The sequence below is a fragment of the Mesoplodon densirostris genome, chromosome 11, assembly GCF_025265405.1.
Source record: "Mesoplodon densirostris isolate mMesDen1 chromosome 11, mMesDen1 primary haplotype, whole genome shotgun sequence".
Classification (NCBI taxonomy): domain Eukaryota; kingdom Metazoa; phylum Chordata; class Mammalia; order Artiodactyla; family Ziphiidae; genus Mesoplodon; species Mesoplodon densirostris.
This window is the reverse complement of record NC_082671.1, coordinates 43,014,651-43,032,738: the sequence shown is the minus strand read 5'-3', so window position 1 is coordinate 43,032,738 and position 18,088 is coordinate 43,014,651. Positions and strand designations below refer to the sequence as shown.

The 18,088-nt window shown below is 40.5% G+C and overlaps 1 protein-coding gene across 1 annotated transcript in view; it reads right to left on the bottom strand.

Moving 5' to 3' along the window:
• LRIG3 (leucine rich repeats and immunoglobulin like domains 3) overlaps positions 1-18,088 on the bottom strand; it is a 46,872-nt gene that overhangs the window by 6,053 nt on the left and 22,731 nt on the right. Inside the window, exons 4-14 of the mRNA XM_060111720.1 lie at positions 13,603-13,734; positions 12,694-12,837; positions 11,514-11,657; positions 11,060-11,203; positions 10,506-10,649; positions 9,476-9,556; positions 8,159-8,230; positions 5,668-5,739; positions 4,984-5,147; positions 2,556-2,876; positions 472-753 (exon numbers count right to left, since the gene is read on the bottom strand). Coding sequence (XP_059967703.1) covers positions 472-753; positions 2,556-2,876; positions 4,984-5,147; positions 5,668-5,739; positions 8,159-8,230; positions 9,476-9,556; positions 10,506-10,649; positions 11,060-11,203; positions 11,514-11,657; positions 12,694-12,837; positions 13,603-13,734 — 1,700 coding nt within the window. The remainder of the gene's footprint in view (positions 1-471; positions 754-2,555; positions 2,877-4,983; positions 5,148-5,667; positions 5,740-8,158; positions 8,231-9,475; positions 9,557-10,505; positions 10,650-11,059; positions 11,204-11,513; positions 11,658-12,693; positions 12,838-13,602; positions 13,735-18,088) is intronic.

Below are 18,088 nucleotides of genomic sequence, written 5' to 3'. Positions count from 1 at the left end.
ACATGCTCACATTTTAAAAAAGCATCTGTTTAGGTAAATGATAAAAGATGAACTCAGATTTCCACAGTGGTTATGGCAGGCTGAGAAAAAAGTTAGGGCCCTTTCAATTTGTTTATACACTTATTTTCTTATATTCTTTATATTGTTAAGATTTCTGGTAGACTGCATGATGGAAACAGCAGAGAAAGGTGACTCCTGCAAAAGGGAAAGCATCAAAGCATTTACTTTTCCCCCTCCTCACATGGGAGGGAGCAGATTCATTTCACTGGCCACAGGCCTGAAGGTGTAATACACTCACGACTTCAAAGCTTCTGAGAAGCCATTGTCCCCTCCAGGAGAGGGCAGTGTCCTATGGATCATCTCTCACCCTCTCAACTTCGGACACAACTTCTCACAGCTTCTTAGGGCCTTTGGGTGAGCTGGTATATTTAAGACTAACGTATATCACAAAATCTGAAAATATCCACTTACCGAGGACAGTCAGAGTTGCATTTGCAGAAATGCTTCCTGCACTGTTTTGAGCGGTGCAGCTATACACCCCAATGTCCTCTATCTTCACGTCCACGATAAAGAACACGTCATCCTCGGGCATTACATGCATGCGTCTCTCCCTCGCGGCCGGGAAGTCTGTGCCCCCGTCCTTTTGCCAGGCTATCTGTGGGGCCGGGTGTCCCAGGGCAGCGCATTCCAAGCGTGCCATGGCCCCGGCGCGGATGGTGAGGTCCATGGGGGTTTTGGTGAACGAAGGAAGCACTGAAATCAGAGACACAACACGGGCAGTTAGCATTCTGGAGTCTGAGAGGTTCATTTTCATTCCCTTTTTTTTTTTTTTTTGATACTTATGAATGTCCCTGACATAGTAAAGGCAGGGGTTATTTCCAACCGCAAGATGAGATGGAGTGATTAAGGTATTCCCTCAAGGTTACACAGGTACAGAAATGATGGAGTCAGGATGAAACAGGTCACCTGAGCTTCAGACTGATGGTTTTTCTGCTATTTTCCAGTTGCTTTTTAGTTTCCTCAATAATTATCTGTGAGACTTTAGGCAAATCAGTTTATCTCTTTGTTACCCTGACCACACCATCTTTTTTTTTTTTTTTAAGTTCCTCCTGGCTCTAACATTCTATGACTTTAGACGTGTTTTGTCCCACAATTTTTTGTTCTATGTGTCAGGCCTCAGCAACCATTTATTGAATGAATGCATTAATGAATCATATTTTCTACCATGAAAGATACAAACAATTAAATGATAAACTGTAAAACTGTCTACCTGCCACACAAAGCACAGGATGAGATACTTTTATGAACAGCAGCTAACACTTATTGCATTTACTGAGCACTTACTCTATTCTAGGCATTCTGCTAAGTTCTTTACACAAATTATTTTATTTAACAATAATCATACCTCTATAAGGTAGGTACTATTACTCCTAACTGAAAGATGTGGAAAAGGAGGCACAGAGAGGTTAGGTAACTTGCTGAGAGTTCCACAGCTGTAAGCAGGAGTGGCAGGCTTCAAACCCAGATCTCTGAGCTAAGGGTGGTGTGCTTTCTGTTGGTGGGAATGTAAATTGGTGCAGCCACTATGGAAAACAGTATGGAGGTTTCCCCAAAAAATTAAAAATAGAGCTACCGTATGACCCAGCAATTCCACTCCTGGGCATATATCTGGAAAAGATGAAAACTCTAATTCAAAAAGATATATGCACCCCAATGTTCATAGCAGCACTATTTACAATAGCCAAGACATGGAAGCAACCTAAGTGCCCATCAATAGACAACTGGTTTAAGAAGATGTGGTACATATATACAATGGAATATTTACTCTGCCATAGAAAAGAATGAAATATTACCATTTGCAGCAACATGGATGGACCTAGAGAATTTCATGCTAAGTGAAGTCAGACAGAGAAAGACAAATATTATCACTTATATCTGGAATCTAAAAAATAAACTAATATATACATAAAAAAACAAACAGACTCACAGACACAGAAAACAAACTTACGGTTACCAAAGGGGAAAGGGAGAGGGGGAGAGATAAACTAGGAGTATGGGATTAACAGATAGAAACTATTTTACATAAAATAGATAAGCAACAAGAATTTACTGTATAACACAGGGAACTATATTCAATATCTTGTAATAACCTATAATGGAAAATTATCTGAAAAATTTACATGTAACTGAACCACTTTGCTGTACACCTGAAACTAACACAGTATTGTTAAGTCAACTATACTTCAGTTTAAAAAAAAGGTGGTATCCTTTAACTCCATACTTCATGGCTTCCCACATCAGACCAGTATATTGTGAACTCTCACAGAGCAAAAAGTGTCTGGTTCATCTTGGTTACCCACCATGCTAAGTATGGGGTCTTCAACACAAAAATTGCTTGCTTAACCAAGACTATTAATCTTGTGGAGTGAGAAGGCTTAGGTGGAGAACTGTAAGAGCAGAAGATAGGGTTAGCAGTAAGAAAAAGAGAGGAAACCAGGTGCTTTCTGTTGCTAAAACATATCTTTAAACGCAAAAGGAAAAGTCAGATCACATACTATTTACTGTGAGCTTGGCTTTGACAGAGTAGGATGACCCGAAGTGATTGGAGATGACACACTGGTATTTCCCTTCACTGGTAAATTCCACACTGCGGAGCCGAAGAATGGTGGTGTACTCCATCACTTCCCCACCCTGGGCCCGGAGGTGTGCATAATTTTCCATTTCAGCATCATGCAGTAGTTCATTGTCTTTTTTCCAAGCAAAAGTCATTGGGGAATCACTGCTGCTGGCAGCTGAGCAGATAAAACTCAAATTGGAACCTTTTATTGCCGACTGTGTTTCTGGCTGAACTGTGATCTGGGGTTTAGGAAAATCATCTGTTCAAAATGGAGAGGAGGAAACAAAACAGTTTTAAGCTTGAGTCCAAATGCCACTCAGATCTGAACACCAAGAAACTCGAAACAAACAGTGGTTTAGGTTTTTACCCTCTGTGTATGTTTCACAGATGGACCAGCAGTCCCAGTGTTGAAAATAACAGACTGGGAGAGAGTTTATAAAGTAATTCATTCATTTCAACTAGAGACTGAGCCCTATTTATCCATCAGTAACTGGGAGGAGACTGACATTTTGGAATACAGTTTATTGCAGACCTCTTGTGTTTTTTTTTTTTTTTAACATAAATACAAGAAGAAATCGGTTAAGACACTTCCAGGCTCATGGATCATCTTTAAATGATACTATTAGGAACTGCATTTTCCCCCCATATTCTTCATAAATAAGCGGAAAAATTAAGAAATCAACCATCAGTAATGATAATCAATACCACTAAAGACAGCAAATTAACACCCCACTTACCAAAAATAGAACTCATTAAAAAGACCAGTCATTTTTAGGTAGAGCAGGAAAAAACAATCCTGTAGTGAAAGGAAAAGCATTTCTCAAGCTCCCTGTGAGCCCCCGGCTCCAGCCTGGAGTTTAGAGTGTACAGTCCATCAGGTCGCTGTGCCACACTGTCAGGGCTACATTATAATTACAGCTAAGCAACTCTTTCATTCCAAACAGTTATTTTTAGTTCTCTGTTACTTTTTGGAAAAGTTACCTTTTTGAACTTCAGTTTCTCAGAGATGGCCTAAACCCAGAAGGAAGCATCTTAAAGCAACCAAAATGTATTATTTGGGTGCTCTGAAAAAAATAACGTGTGTGTGTGTGTGTGTGTGTGTGTGTGTGTGTATGTTTATGAATGGGGTATGGGGGACCCTCTGACAACTGCAATGCAGGTAATTTCCAATGCCACGCCTGCATGCTGTAATCAAGATAGTTTCTTCTTCTGTGTGATTATTCTAAAATTCTCATCTGGTAAAAAAATCTATGGGTACTATATAGATATGAGAGTGTGTGTGTGTGTGTGTGTGTGTGTGTGTGTCTCAAAGTAATAGAGAGTTCAAATCTCAAAGACTACAGAACTGAGAAATCAAGACCATGGAAAAGGAATAGCTCAGGCCCTTACAGATGAATGCCAAATGCTTATTTAGATCCAAAAGCTACATCAGATGTTTTATTTCCAGAAACTGTTGGCACCACTTAATGCTGCAACCTAAAAAAAATATGGTTTTCTTGTACTTAGCTAAACAATCATAGGCAAAGCAGTTTTAAATAAAATTTTAAAGGCCAATGTAGAATTAGATTCTGCAGTATCTTAACACACATACTAAAATTCAAACAAATTTTGATTTCATGTTCTGTATGCACATTTAGTTTTACAAAGGTCTCCATGGCAGCAAATAGTAAACAGCAGTGTAGTGCAGCAGACGGAAGACGGCACCAGAGAGATGAAAACTTGGGTTATTGATCCAGATCTGCTAACTAGCTATCTGAAGATGGGTAAGCAAATTTCTAATGCTGAGATGCTTAGATGCTAAGACAATGGACCTTAAATTTATTTACAATAAACTCAAACTTTCTGTTACTTGTAATGTTTTACCCACTAATAGTAAAATTTTTAGCAGACTATAAATCACTAGCTAATAATTTTCTCTTTCTACTCACCAGAAACAGCATCTGCACAGGATTTAAGTCAGTCTCTTCACTGAGCTCACAAGAGCCTCTCAACAACCCCTGGAACTGGGGAGAGCAGAGAGCAGCACTCCCATTTCATAGATGCGAAGACTGAGATTTAGGGAATCACAGTTAAGTAGAAGGGCAGTGACTATCCTTCAGTTCTCCCAAGATCCAACATCATTCTCTTTCTACCAAAGCACTCTGATGCCAATTTTATAAATTATAGAAAAAATTATAGAAAAAATTTTTCTCTCCGTTAGTAAAACTGTGATCATCCGCAAGCTACAGATCCATTCTCATCTACCTCAGCAGAAATAAGAGCTTTATTAAGGGAACATAAACTTATTGAAGTCCATTATTTGGACAAATGGGAGAAAAAAAACAAGAAGAATGAATAAAAAAGTCAAAGGCCATAGTTCCACTCACCACACACAAAGCCATCTGGGCTAACAGCAAAAATACTTCTTCCCTTCAGCAACTGAGGATGGGCACAACTGGCGTTTACAAAGCTCTGAAAGTTGTTTTCCGCCACCCACTGTGGGAGCCATTTTAGTTGGCAATCGCACAAAAGGCTTGATGTATTTAAGTGCCTGAGGAGAGTAATTACATTCAATTTGTTTGGTACGAAATGCAGATTTCTACAAGTATAAACTAAACTCAAGTAAATATTAACAAAGCAATGAATGGGGAAACCAAATACACACATCCCATGGACTAAATATTCTATAGTCTATCTTAAACTGCAAGATATGGAACTAGCACTGTTTTTTTTGTGTGTTGGTGGTGTTCTTACTGACCAGCAGAGACAGAAGTGCTGACACAAGGAAAATATCTTACTACGGAAAATTGGTTACTATGATGAGGCACTGTACTGTATTGGGTCCCACAAATTTCAACCGCCAATTTGTAACAGAAAGAAAAAGTAACTCCTCTTTTCAACAAAGGGAACAAAAAAACCAACTCCTCTTGCTTTCCGGTAACAAAAAGTTAAGTGGTGTGATGAATGTGCCAGACACTTTCTATGGATACATAATCCAGGATGATCCACCCCACGTCAGTTTCCCCCTCGATGCTTTATGTGAAACTCTTGGAAGGAAAAGAAAAGCTTACAGTTGCTGAAGTTTCTTCATTTGTGAGAATGCATTGCCTTGTAATGACATGATTGCGTTGTCACTCAGGTCTCTGAAAAAGCAACCAAATCAAATACATTCGAGGGAATTATGGTCACTATGTGCCTTCAGGCCAAGGGTGGGCCAACACTGCCCAAGCCATTCGCCACAAAAATACTCTCTGTGCTGATGCACAAATGGGGGTGACTAGAACTCATTAGGAAGCTTGGATTCAAGAACAAGGATATCTGCATCAGAGGCAGGTTCTGTTACAGTGAGAGAGATTTCATACCACCACATACAGGTTTTTTGACTCTTAAGGGCCTAAGCTGTTCTGCCATGGTATTTTATTACACTTCTTATTATTCAAATTCGTAACCATCAGTAACTTTTAAACGCACAAATAAAATTCCTCATAATTATGCTTTTAAAAAACCATCACGTATAGAATACCTTCTATGATACGCAACCATGTTAAGTGATTTACGTTTACACATTATTACATTTAATCCTCACATCAACCCAAAAGCAGATGGTATAACTACCTTGGCTTGGCATGAAAGGGGCAGATAAGATTTGAACTCAATTATTTTCAATTTCCAAACCTATGCTCTCAGTCACTAGCCTATTCTGTCACACACAACTCACTCACGGGGAGACAGGTAGGTGTTCAGACAAGAGGTTCTCACTAAAACAAACAAATCAACAAACACTTCAGGCAGGACATTTATAAAATGAGAGAATATTCTGGGCTGGCTTTATTTTTAACTGGTGCTTATGAGCGCTCTGGATTAAAGTCCTCTCCACAGTGATTACTACTCTGTTTTCCTTTAAAAGGGTCAGAGTGGAGAAAAGGGATTTTGAATGAGACAAGTGGCAACAGAAGACAGAATCGAGGTCCCAAACGTGGGCAGAGAAAGAGGCTGAGAGAGTCATGAAGGTTTAGGAAACTGAAGCAGAGGCTAATGCTCCATGGATCCACTAACTCCACTTTCCCAGAAATGGAATGGGTCAGATGACAAACCCTTTTGGCTAGCTTCCCTCTGAAAATAACTTGTTTCAGTAAGCCCAGCCATACTGGCCCGCCTTTCCAGATGACGCTTTGCAGAGTTGTCCCCTACAACCTGCCCTGCTACACTGTCGGCGTGGCTGGCGATCCAGAGCTCCCTGCAACCAACGGGTCATTGCGAAGAGGGCAAGATGGTGGTGCACAGATTAACAGCTAAACACACAGCACCAATGACGGTACCAAGCAAACGTGTATTTTACGTGATAACTTCTTTTGTCTGGGTTAACAGATAACACAACTTTTGGCTATAAGCATTCCTTAATAGTCAAGGTGGACACACTTGATGCTGCTTCAGACTCCCACTGAACACATATACGTGCACCCACAGTTATCAGAAGCTGGTTGGCTCTGTGCTCATGCAGGCTTTGACTCCTATCAAAGCTGGTTAGCTTGTGCTCCTCGTGCCTGAAACTATTCGAGTGCCTAAGTGTCATTTCAGAAACGTGTGCCAGGGGTTACTGGGGGCAGAAGATGTGAAGGCAAGAGCTGCTATGACAGCAGGGGCTGCCCTGGTTGGAGCCCTGCTTCGGCCAGCTGCTAACTTACAGGTTAGTTGCAAAAGAGAGTGAGAAAAAGAATACAGGAGGAAAAACAGGTTGTATGCTTTATAATTAAACAAAAGTAACGATAAACAAAATTCTCAAAGTAGTGTTAAAACTCTCCTGTCCCTCTCCAGGCCTGGAGGGATCATCTTTTTTGAGCGTCAAGATGTGCATTGCCTTCTTAACTGTCCGATGGAATCAATGAACCCTCAGAGCCACTACATCTGAACTTAAAAATTAAGATAGTCGGGCCTCCCTGGTGGCGCAAGTGGTTAAGAGTCTGCCTGCCGATGCAGGGGATACGGGTTCGTGCCCCGGTCTGGGAGGATCCCATATGCCGCGGAGCGGCTGGGCCCGTGAGCCATGGCCGCTGGGCCTGCGCATCCGGAGCCTGTGCTCCGCAACGGGAGAGGCCACAACAGTGAGAGGCCCACATACCGCAAAAAGAAAGAAAGAAAAAAAAAAAAAAAATTAAGATAGTAATAGCTATTAAATAGTTTTCTCGTGAGGATTAAATGAGAAAATATAAATAAATACCTAGCATGATGCCTGATGTGCAGTGGGTGTGTGATAAATGGTAGTTTTTAAAAAAATTAAATATACCACTGCTTGAGAGAAATAACTAAGAGAAAACCCAAAAGTGATGTATAGCAATACTCTTAAAGGCAAAAGAAATACACACCTGTACACTTATACTTTCATATAGATATACAGACGGATAAGTAGGTAGGTAGGTAGACAAAGGACGGATAGATGTGTATATTTTATTGTACTGAGAGGATACCAACAAAATTATGTATTAGTTTGTGTTACCTTTCATGACATATAAGTAGATAACCATTTCAGACTGTCTTTAGAGTAACTAAATTCCTGCTACTCACAGATGTTCTAATGCATCCAAACCAGTGAAGGCTTTTTTGGTAATGGATCGAATCCGGTTTCCCTGGAGTATCCTTAAAAAAAAAAAAATTATAATGGAACAGTTAGTAAAAGCCATTTTGGAGTGCAACTCTCCTGAAAAGAATTGCTTTTTAAATCATTTGTGAATATTCTATTTTCTTCAATTAAACAAGATATCCTTAAAAAAATGTATCCGTTGGGGCTTCCCTGGTGGCACAGTGGTTGAGGGTCCGCCTGCCGATGCAGGGGACACGGGTTCGTGCCCCGGTCCGGGAAGATCCCACATGCTGTGGAGCGGCTGGGCCCTTGAGCCATGGCCGCTGAGCCTGCACGTCCGGAGCCTGTGCTCCACAACAGGAGAGGCTACAACAGTGAGAGGCCCGCATATCGCAAAAACAAACAAACAAACAAAAAAATGTATCCATGCCATCTATTTCAGTAATACGGTTCAGCATGGTTGCATTCCACAGAGAACCCAGCAAAAATAGGTATTCGAGAAGTTACTCTGATGGTTAAATCAAAGCAGTGATTTTTCAAAGAGGTAGAAACTTTATTCCAAGTAAAATGTCTCAGAACACTAATAAATAAAGCAGGTAATACTGGAGACTTTCTCCTTACCCACCCACCCCATGGATACCTTCATCACCCACAGAAGTTTAGGACTAAATGGAAGTCAATTTGAAGATTGCTTGCTTAAAACACAGAATTTAGCCATCTTCAAGGCCATTTTGTGACTAAATAGAAACTGTATTGCTTGGAACCCACTGCAGTGTTGTCATTGGTCACTGGATCACTTCATTTAAACATTCCTGTGAGGGAAGTGCAACACTGCACGTTTCAAAATGCTGAACTTGGGGCACTAACCTTTACACAGCAGTAATCCCAAGGGTCTAAGCACTCAAAACAACTTAAAATTCTTATCTGGATACTAAAGTCAGCTGCACTAACATAAGTGTTGAGTAAAACCACTATACCCAAGGAAAAAAATCTAATCAATACACATCTTGTATAACAGTAGTCATTTGGGGAGATGACAAAGGGTAGCAACCAGATTAAGCACCTATTTTAAAACTTTTTAAAGATGTCAAGTTGTGTGTGGAACTGAGCTCAATTAAGACAAAGTGTTTAGGGAGTTCCCTGGCGGTCCAGTGGTCAGGACTCGGCGTGGCCCCGGGGTTCAAACTCTGGTTGGGGAACTAAGATCCTGAAAGCTGTGCAGTGTAGCCAAAAAAAACCCCCCAAACCCCAAAATGTTTAGGTCAAAAAGCAATGCTAATTATGAAGCAAATCATACTCACAGCCGCCTCAGTTTGTCAAGCCCAGAGAAGGCACCATTCATGTCCTCAATGGTCCAAGAAATTTCATTATTCTTCAGATCCCTGGTTCAAAAAAGGGAGAGTTACGGAAAGTGGTACGAGGTACTTAACAAAAGATACAGGCATTCTTGTTAGACATATGCTTAGAAAGCGAAGATCACCACCCAGGTGGCATGTGATTTGGAATAATTCCACATAACTCCCCGTATCATCTCTCTCTGCCCCTTTCAAAACAACAGAAAACTGTTTCTCTCCCTAACGTAGATCTTACCTCCTGCCCTCCTCCCTCAGCAGCATTTTATACTTTTGTCCGAGATGAGGAGAGGTGATTCCGGCCCTATTAACTCCTGTATCAAGATGACTAAATTCTGAAAGACTTGAATAGTCTGAAAAATACATTAAACTTTAAAACCACTGCTCCAACCACACAAGGAGCAGCTCGCCAAAGCACACAGCATGTCTTTCACTCATGTAATGCTTCAAACAGTGAACACAGCAAAACTTTCTGACAGTGCAAAAGTCAAAAGCCCATTGCACAACGTTAAAATTAACATTTGGAAGATTTTTCAAAGGCCATTTAATCCAACTCTCTCTTCTTTCTCTTGGGACCGAGATCAAGTCTGGATATAACTGGTCTGATAAACAGGCGTCTTCCTTTGCTGCACTTTGTATATCTTTTTTGCTCTGTGTAATTTTTAATCTGCATTTTTACGAAGAAAAATTAGTGGATTTAAAATTGTTTTCCTCTTGAGCAGTTACCAACTTCCTGGAGATCCTGAGAAGGCTGACTGTAATCACCAAACCAATCTGATCACTGTCCTTTTTAATCCCTTTAAGAAGCACACATGGATGAAATGGACCGATCTTAATCAAACTGATCTGGGAAAGATTAAGACACTACTTCTGAGGCTGTACACATTTCCTTCATAACAAAGGAAATGTGCTTGGAGAAAAGTGGGCACATTTAGGAACCAATTAGGTTCATGGACGAGGAGCAAAATGTGTAACTTACAAAGTCTTTAAACTGGAAAGCCCCCGGAAGGCACAATCAGCAATGTAGCTGACTTTGTTATTCCCAATGTGCAGTGTATTTAGCAAGCTTAGGCCCAGGAAGCTTGAATCATCCAACCTTGATAAGTGATTGAAAGTTAAGTCCCTGTAAAGAAAAAAGGAACAAAAAAACAAACGATAGCTTTTATTTTCCAGTTCAATGCAATGATTTGTTTAAAAAAAAAAACAGAAACAGGTAATATATATGGCCACAATTACCCTTATTTTAAAACTCTGCCTTCTTAATAATACTCAGGTAAACATTATTTCTAATCCCAGTAATTAAAAAAAACTTCTCTTTATTTGAGAATCACCACCATGGCTTTAGCCCATGTGCCACAGAATTGAAACAGCAGAGCTGGCTTCAACTTATCACAAAACTATGACTAGGTTGCCTGTGAAAAAAACTGTCACCTTGGAAACTTTGTTATGAAAATTTCACAGATCAGTGGTAAGAAGCTCATGCTCTGGCATGATTCCTGCTCTCAAACCTGAGGAGAATAAAAGGCAACTCACAGCTCACTGAGTTTCTGGCAGAACTCCCAGGCATCAGGGCTGATCCTGTTGATGGCATTTTGGCTGAGATGAAGTTCCTGCAGCATCAGCAAGCCGTAAAGCCAGCCTTTGGTAATCTCTGTTAGGTTGTTATGGTCCAGCTGCCTACATTTACAATAAGAATCAAAAGCAGGATCCCAAGTTCATTATCTAGACTCTTCAAAGGGGACATATTACAACCTATTACATATTCCTATTGTTATGAGATGTGTAGCTTTTGTTATACAAAGACATCAGCAGAAAATACTATGCTTATTAAATTCTCAGTCACATTACCTGAAACAAAACTTAATATTAAATTATAAGATTGTAAATGATGAGATTTTAACATAGGATTTCAAATAAAAGCTGCTGAATGCTCACTGAGCATTCCATGATCATACCACCTGAGTAGGAATTGATCACCCGCACTTACAAGATTTCCATGTTGCTCAGCCCCCAGAAAGCTCCATCCATAAGTTTTGTCACTCCATTTCTTTGCATTTTCAGAGACTTCAGAGCACCAAGCCCTTGGAACGTGAGCCCATCGACGTTTTTGATCTTGTTTCGGTTCAGTTCACTACATTGGATGTTATAGTTAAACAGTTAGCTTATATGACCAACTCTGGAAGCAGTAATAAAATGTGACATTACTGCAATATAGTTAAACCAGCCTGTGTTAAATTACACAGAATGTTTTAAATTTCTAAGCATTTTTATTGAGAAGAATTTTGATTTACTAGCAGTGAGTAAATTTCCTTCTGAAACATGTGATGTATTTTTGGGATAATCAAATACTGACACCAGACTGCACTTCAATTTCTAAACTGTTGTCCATTCAGTATAGAAGTAAACACATTAATATTGGTCTTTAAAGTATCCAGAATGGGAGTACTGAATATCACATTAAAACACAAGGTCTATTCAGGAGCAGGGCCATCAAGTTTATCCTGTTCAACTGCTTACAAAAGTTGATTCCTCTCTGTCACAATTTGTACTGTGTTTAATGCTTCCTCTTTAAGGCAGTCATTCTCAACCTTGGTTGCACCCTGGAATCACCTGGGGAGTTTTAAAAAATTACTGAAGCCTGGATCTTACCCCCAGAGGTTCCAATGTAATTGGTCTAGGGTGTGGCCTGGGCACTGGGATTTTTAAAAGCTCCCCAAGTATCTGTAATGTGCAGCCAAGGCTGAAAACCACTACACTGTAGGAGCCTGTTCACAGATTATTCCACCGTTATTAATGAGACAGTGCTTTACAGCTCCTTAAGCTATGAGGGGCCCTGCAGTCATTGGTACTGTTCTCACGATCCACAGCTGTGGAGAGTCACCATGATGTCTTCAGTGCCATCATGATGGCTTTGTATGGAGGTTGTTCAATGATTACACTGCTCACTCTTTCGGGAACAATCCAACCTGCCTTGTCAGGCAGAAGCCTGTACCGGGTGACTTTCAAGGCTCTTTCTGATTCAGTGATTCTACAACTCCAGCTCTCAGAGGAAAGGTGGCTACATCCTTGCTTCTAAACTCCTTCTGCCACATTGTGGATTTTAGGGGGTAGGTGCCAAGGGTTTAGAGGAGGTGAGGAAACAGAATCTAAGAGGACATTTCACTTACAGGTGTTGCAGTTGAGGCAGTCTAAACATCTTGGGTGGGAGAGCTGAGATTCGGTTCCTGTTCAGCTTCAGCACCACGAGTGTGTTGGCCAAACTGTCAAAATACCCAGGTTCCATGGATGTCACTCGGTTGCTGTTGATATACCTGTTGAAAGTCTGAAGATGAGCTTCTCTTTCTGGTTCTTTGGGAAGTTAAAGTGCATGTATTCTCTGTATATAAAAGACTCTCCAGAGAACCTACCCATCACTTGTAACAATGGACACTTAAAATAATTAACTCTTGGGCTTCCCTGGTGGTGCAGTGGTTGAGAGTCCGCCTGTCAATGCAGGGGACACGGGTTCGTGCCCCGGTCCAGGAAGATCCCACATGCTGTGGAGCAGCTGGGCCCGTGAGCCACGGCCGCTGGGCCTGCGCGTCTGGAGCCTGTGCTCCGCAACAGGAGGGGCCGCAGCAGTGAGAGGCCCGCGTATCACACACACACACACACACACAAATTAACTCTTTAGGCCCTTGAAGGCCAATATCGAGTATGATTCACACATACCTCTGGGGGAAAAAGTGACTAAAATATTTGAAGATAACAAACATTACCCAATTTTTGTGAAATTCATTTATTAATGAAATACACCAGGCATTTAATTTTGATTATTTTTTTACAGAAGCACTTGGTTTTTCTATAACAGTCAAAGGATGTCTCAATTTTTGTAATCCAATACTGTAAGAATAAAATGAAGATTGTGGTTATTCAGGCTTACAGAAAATTACCAGTCAATAAGAAAGTTACATTTTTGATCCGTCAGCAGTAAGAAATGGTCAGAGTTCTGGTCCCTATCTTAAAGTTGTTTCCTTTTTTAATACAGCACAAAATTTTCATCACAGGTGAAAACCGTTAAAAACAACTTGACTTACAGATATTTGAGTTGCAGGGGTGGAAGTGCAGTTTTAAGCTCTGAAATATTATTGCCACTCAGGTCCAAAGTTTCGAGGGATTGAAACTGTCTCAGATGTTCAGGTAATATTTCCACAATTTTGTTTCCAGCTCTGGATTTAAAGAATAGCACAGATAACAGGGTTAATGGTACAACAATCTGAAAGGTGAAAAATATTTTCTATTTCTAACTCGTTCCTCAGAAATTTGGAAAACTGATTGTTCTACACAGCACGTTAAAAAGTTAAATAGCAACTCTTTAGTCACTTTAATGTTGCATTAAATAATGAATCATAATTTTAGAATTATGAAAAGCTTTCCTATATAAATCTGGGTGTGTTTAACAGCTGTGGTTATCGAAATGCGATGCACTTAAACTGATTTTTCTTTCTGTTATTTTGTTAACAGTCTTTCTTCCTTATCATTTTATGAAATGGGATATGAAATGACTAGCACCAAGTTGGCATTCCAGGCACTGGTGTGTTCGTTCCCTGTTCTTTCTTCTTGAGTCCTAATTCATTTCTAATTCTTCTCTTGGAAAGCATACACACTACAGGTGCCAATGAACTTAAAATACTCATCAGATTGGGCTTTTTAAAAGCCATCCTAGAGAAATCTCTTTTTCTTTGGAAATAGCAAGTTTCAATGCATTGCCATAGTCTTCAAAACCAGTGGATATGCTCCAAGGCTTTGAATATTATAAAAATAAGAGCACACCAGTCTAAATAATCTCTGGGAGCAATTAGATTTTTTAAAAGTTTGACATTAACTATCTTAAACACCAGACCATGATGTCCAATATTGTAGTCACATGTGGCTCTTTATACTTAAATTAAAATTAAATGTTAAAGTTCAGTTCCTTAGTCATAGTAGCCACATGTCAGATCCTGAATAGGTGCCTGGTATCTGTCAAATGGGCCAGTACACATACACAACATCTGCACTATCGTGGAAAGCTCTACTGGTGAGCACTATACTAGACCACAAATGAAAAAAGATAAACAAAATAAAACAAAAAGAGGCCAATCAAAGCTTTTAGAAGGTCATCAATACAACAGTTTCCAAGGGGGAGATTCAGCATTAAACAACAATCTTGCTAGAAAACAGGAACCAAACTGATGTGCAAGCCATCTTAATTGTCATATTAGACCAGGTAGCTTGGACTTTTTAGACCATTATTAGGCAGGGGAAAAATGACATGTCAAGGGAGAAAGGCTGGGATAATGGCAGAGTTCACCTACAAAGCAGGGTCTTCGCTTTACAGCTCAAGGAACAATGAAACAATCGAAGGCTCTAAGTAGAACTCTGTATGTCATATAAGTCACGTACTGCCATTTTTAGGTAAACCCTCACTTAAGGGGAAAACTTAGAAAGATATTTCATATGTGTATCTTTCTTACCAATAACTGCATTTGTATAGTGTTTTGAGTTCATTAAGTTCTTTTGCCTTATTGTAACTCTCAGGCCTCTCACCATCACAGAAGGTTCCTGAGTTAGGAGCACCTCTTATGTGTTTTCACAAGATCCTCTGCTGTGTGTGACACAGCACTTTTTACGCTGTTGGTCTTTTCTGTCATACTGTGAGCTCCTTTAAAGCAGGGCTATATATCTATCCCTGTCTTGGAATGTATATGGAATCTAATAACGCTGAGGGCATTGGATGCCAAGCTCTATGCTACGCATTTTTCATATATTATGCCATTTAATTAAAATAACATTTCTCTGCTGTTTAAATTAGGAAACTAGAGCTTTTAACCTAACTAGTCCAAGCACTGCCCCCAGGCCACCTCACAGAGTAAGTCCCTATTGGTCCCAAAGCAATCCCTGAAGGCTGTTTCATAGAACACAGTTTCAAACATTCAAACAACTTAATTTGGGCAATTAAGTTCTTACTTTCTGGAGGTGAAGATGCACCTCCAGAAAGTCTCGCAACTTCCCACTCTTGCAAAAATGCTGAGCTACCGGTTCCAAACTGCTGTGGGAATCCACACCAGCTCACTGAGCCGTCATCATGCCAACACTAAGGATGCCCTGGAAACTGAGTTCCCCCCAGTCTGTGCTTGCACCTCAGGAGGAAAAGAGGGTCACCAAGAGTTTGCATGTGTTTGGCACCCAACAGTGTAGAAGACCAGCTTCCTGAATGTGTGCAAATGCCAGGTGCTGCTTTCCCCAGTAAGTGGAGAAACCAGGTTGTACATTTTAAATCTATTTCAATAACAATGAACTAACAAAACTTCTCAAAATATTGTGAAAAATCTTCCCTATGTTACTTCTAAGGACTGTCGGGGAATCGTCTTTTTTGACCCAAGTCATCCAAAAATCTAACCCCATTTTTAAAGTAATCCTATACAAGGTAACAAGCAGGGGTGATGTATACCCTAACAGCTGAACTCTGTGATAATAGTAAGGTTAAAGAAGGGGGGCGGTTAGCAGTCTCACGTACAAGTCACAACTATCAAGCCCCTCAGATTCCCATGAAGTTTTACAGACTTTGTTTAGAGTCAAGTCAGCCATGACCTCTGATTCTGACCATTTCCCACATCTGGATTCCTCAGTGTGTAAACCCTTGATCTAGCTGTGAGGTACAGGGTAATGCAAGTGAGACAATTAGTCAATTTCTACATCCTGGAGATGGATTCAGTCCAAGAGACAAGCCACAGGGCCTCAGGGTCAGGGTGTGTGGGTTAAAGGAAACCACACTTTAGGGGACAAAAATGTTCTCTTAAAAACACAACCCAAATGTTTGCATTACCAGGAAGCCCCCCCCCCCAACAAGCAGCAGAGTAACTCTGAAGCACCCCCCCTCTCATCTCCTTCCCTCTCCGTCCGGTCCGCAGCACTGCCGCCCATCAAATTCTGCATCTGGTTTTGGTCCCCAGGTTGTCTGGGGCTAGCTAGTACAGCTACGCTTGCATTTAACAACAAGAAGAAACAGCCATGGGTTTTCTCAATAAATGGAGCAAACTGGTTTCTGGTGGGAGGGAGAGGGAGACCCACAGGTGTCTATCACGTTGCTCAAGTAAGGCTACAAGTTAGATAACAGGCCATACAATCTTTGGTTTGTGTATTCATTTGTTTATAAGGTAATTATGAACAAGGTATTAAAACTGCCAATTACTTGAGTGACGAATAAAATTTTCCTTGCAGTTAAAGTATGCTCCAGCCAAAGCAAGCCATTTCCTGAGCTGCACACCTCCTAAATTGCAGTGTGAAAGTGCTCAGTTATAAACGGAGCCTGCACAGTGCGTCTTTGTCAGCACTGCTTCCCAGCACAAAAATCCCTTACAACTGCCGGGATAATGGTCCCTGTATCACAAAATTTTAACTCTGTTCTGATGGAACTGAATTAAATCCAAATACCTGTTTCATATTAGCTCTCAGACTAACTGGCAAATAACCACCTAATATGTACGAGTTTAAAAAAAAAGAAAAAAAAAACTTGCTTTATGTCAAACAAGAAGGGTTTAAAAAAAAGACAACTACCTTAAAAAACTAGATGAAAAAATCTTTTTATCACCTAAAACCCTCAAAATAAACATACTTCATAATAGAGTGGGTCACAAGTAACCACTTCTAGGAGACAAAGATTCAATTCAACTCCAGCTTCAATTTTTCTCCAAATATGGATAAATGCCAAAATTGATGAACATATTAAAGCACTGCAGTGAATTAATATTTTTGGCAGGAAATGTGCAATGCTTCAACAAAAAACAAAACAAAACAAAACAATCTTTTTCCATTACTTAAGTTAATGTGGAAATGTCATCTTTCCATTGTTCAAAAATCTGTACTCTGAGCATAGGAAGGCGTTTCAGCCTTGTGCAAATCCATCTTAACAACCTTGAATATTTTGGTCATCTATGTTTGTTGATAGTACAAGGCGTTCCATGGTCAAATCATTGCTGAGGTCAAGTATAACCAGTCCCTTATAGACAAACACAGACTTGGGGGCCTGGTCAGCTGGAATGCAGATGGTTCCCTCAGGCATCTCAGAGGCCATGGGAATAACAGGAGGCCCAGGTATGTCAGCCTTGGCTTCTCAGGCCCAACAATAATGGTTTCACTTCGTCGCTAATTTCACCTTTCAGCCTTTGCCAAATACCTTTAAGCAGAAGCAAACCCGACTTACGATATTTACATGATGATATTTGCTCTGAGAGTCCTGAAGATCTGACAACGAACAAGATGGATATGGTCCCTGACCTCACAGCACTGAAATTCTAGTGGGGGAGAACAGGCAGGCAAAAGGGAGTGGACACAAGAGGGATAAGTGGAAGAAGAAAGGACAGTCTCCTAGGAAGTGATGGTAGCACAGGGAGATCAGCTCGGTGCTTTGTGACCACCTAGAGGTGTGGGATAGGGAGGGTGGGAGGGAGGGAGATGCAAGAAGGAAGAGATATGGGGACATACGTGTATGTATAACTGATTCACTTTGTTATAAAGCAGAAACTAACCCACCATTGTAAA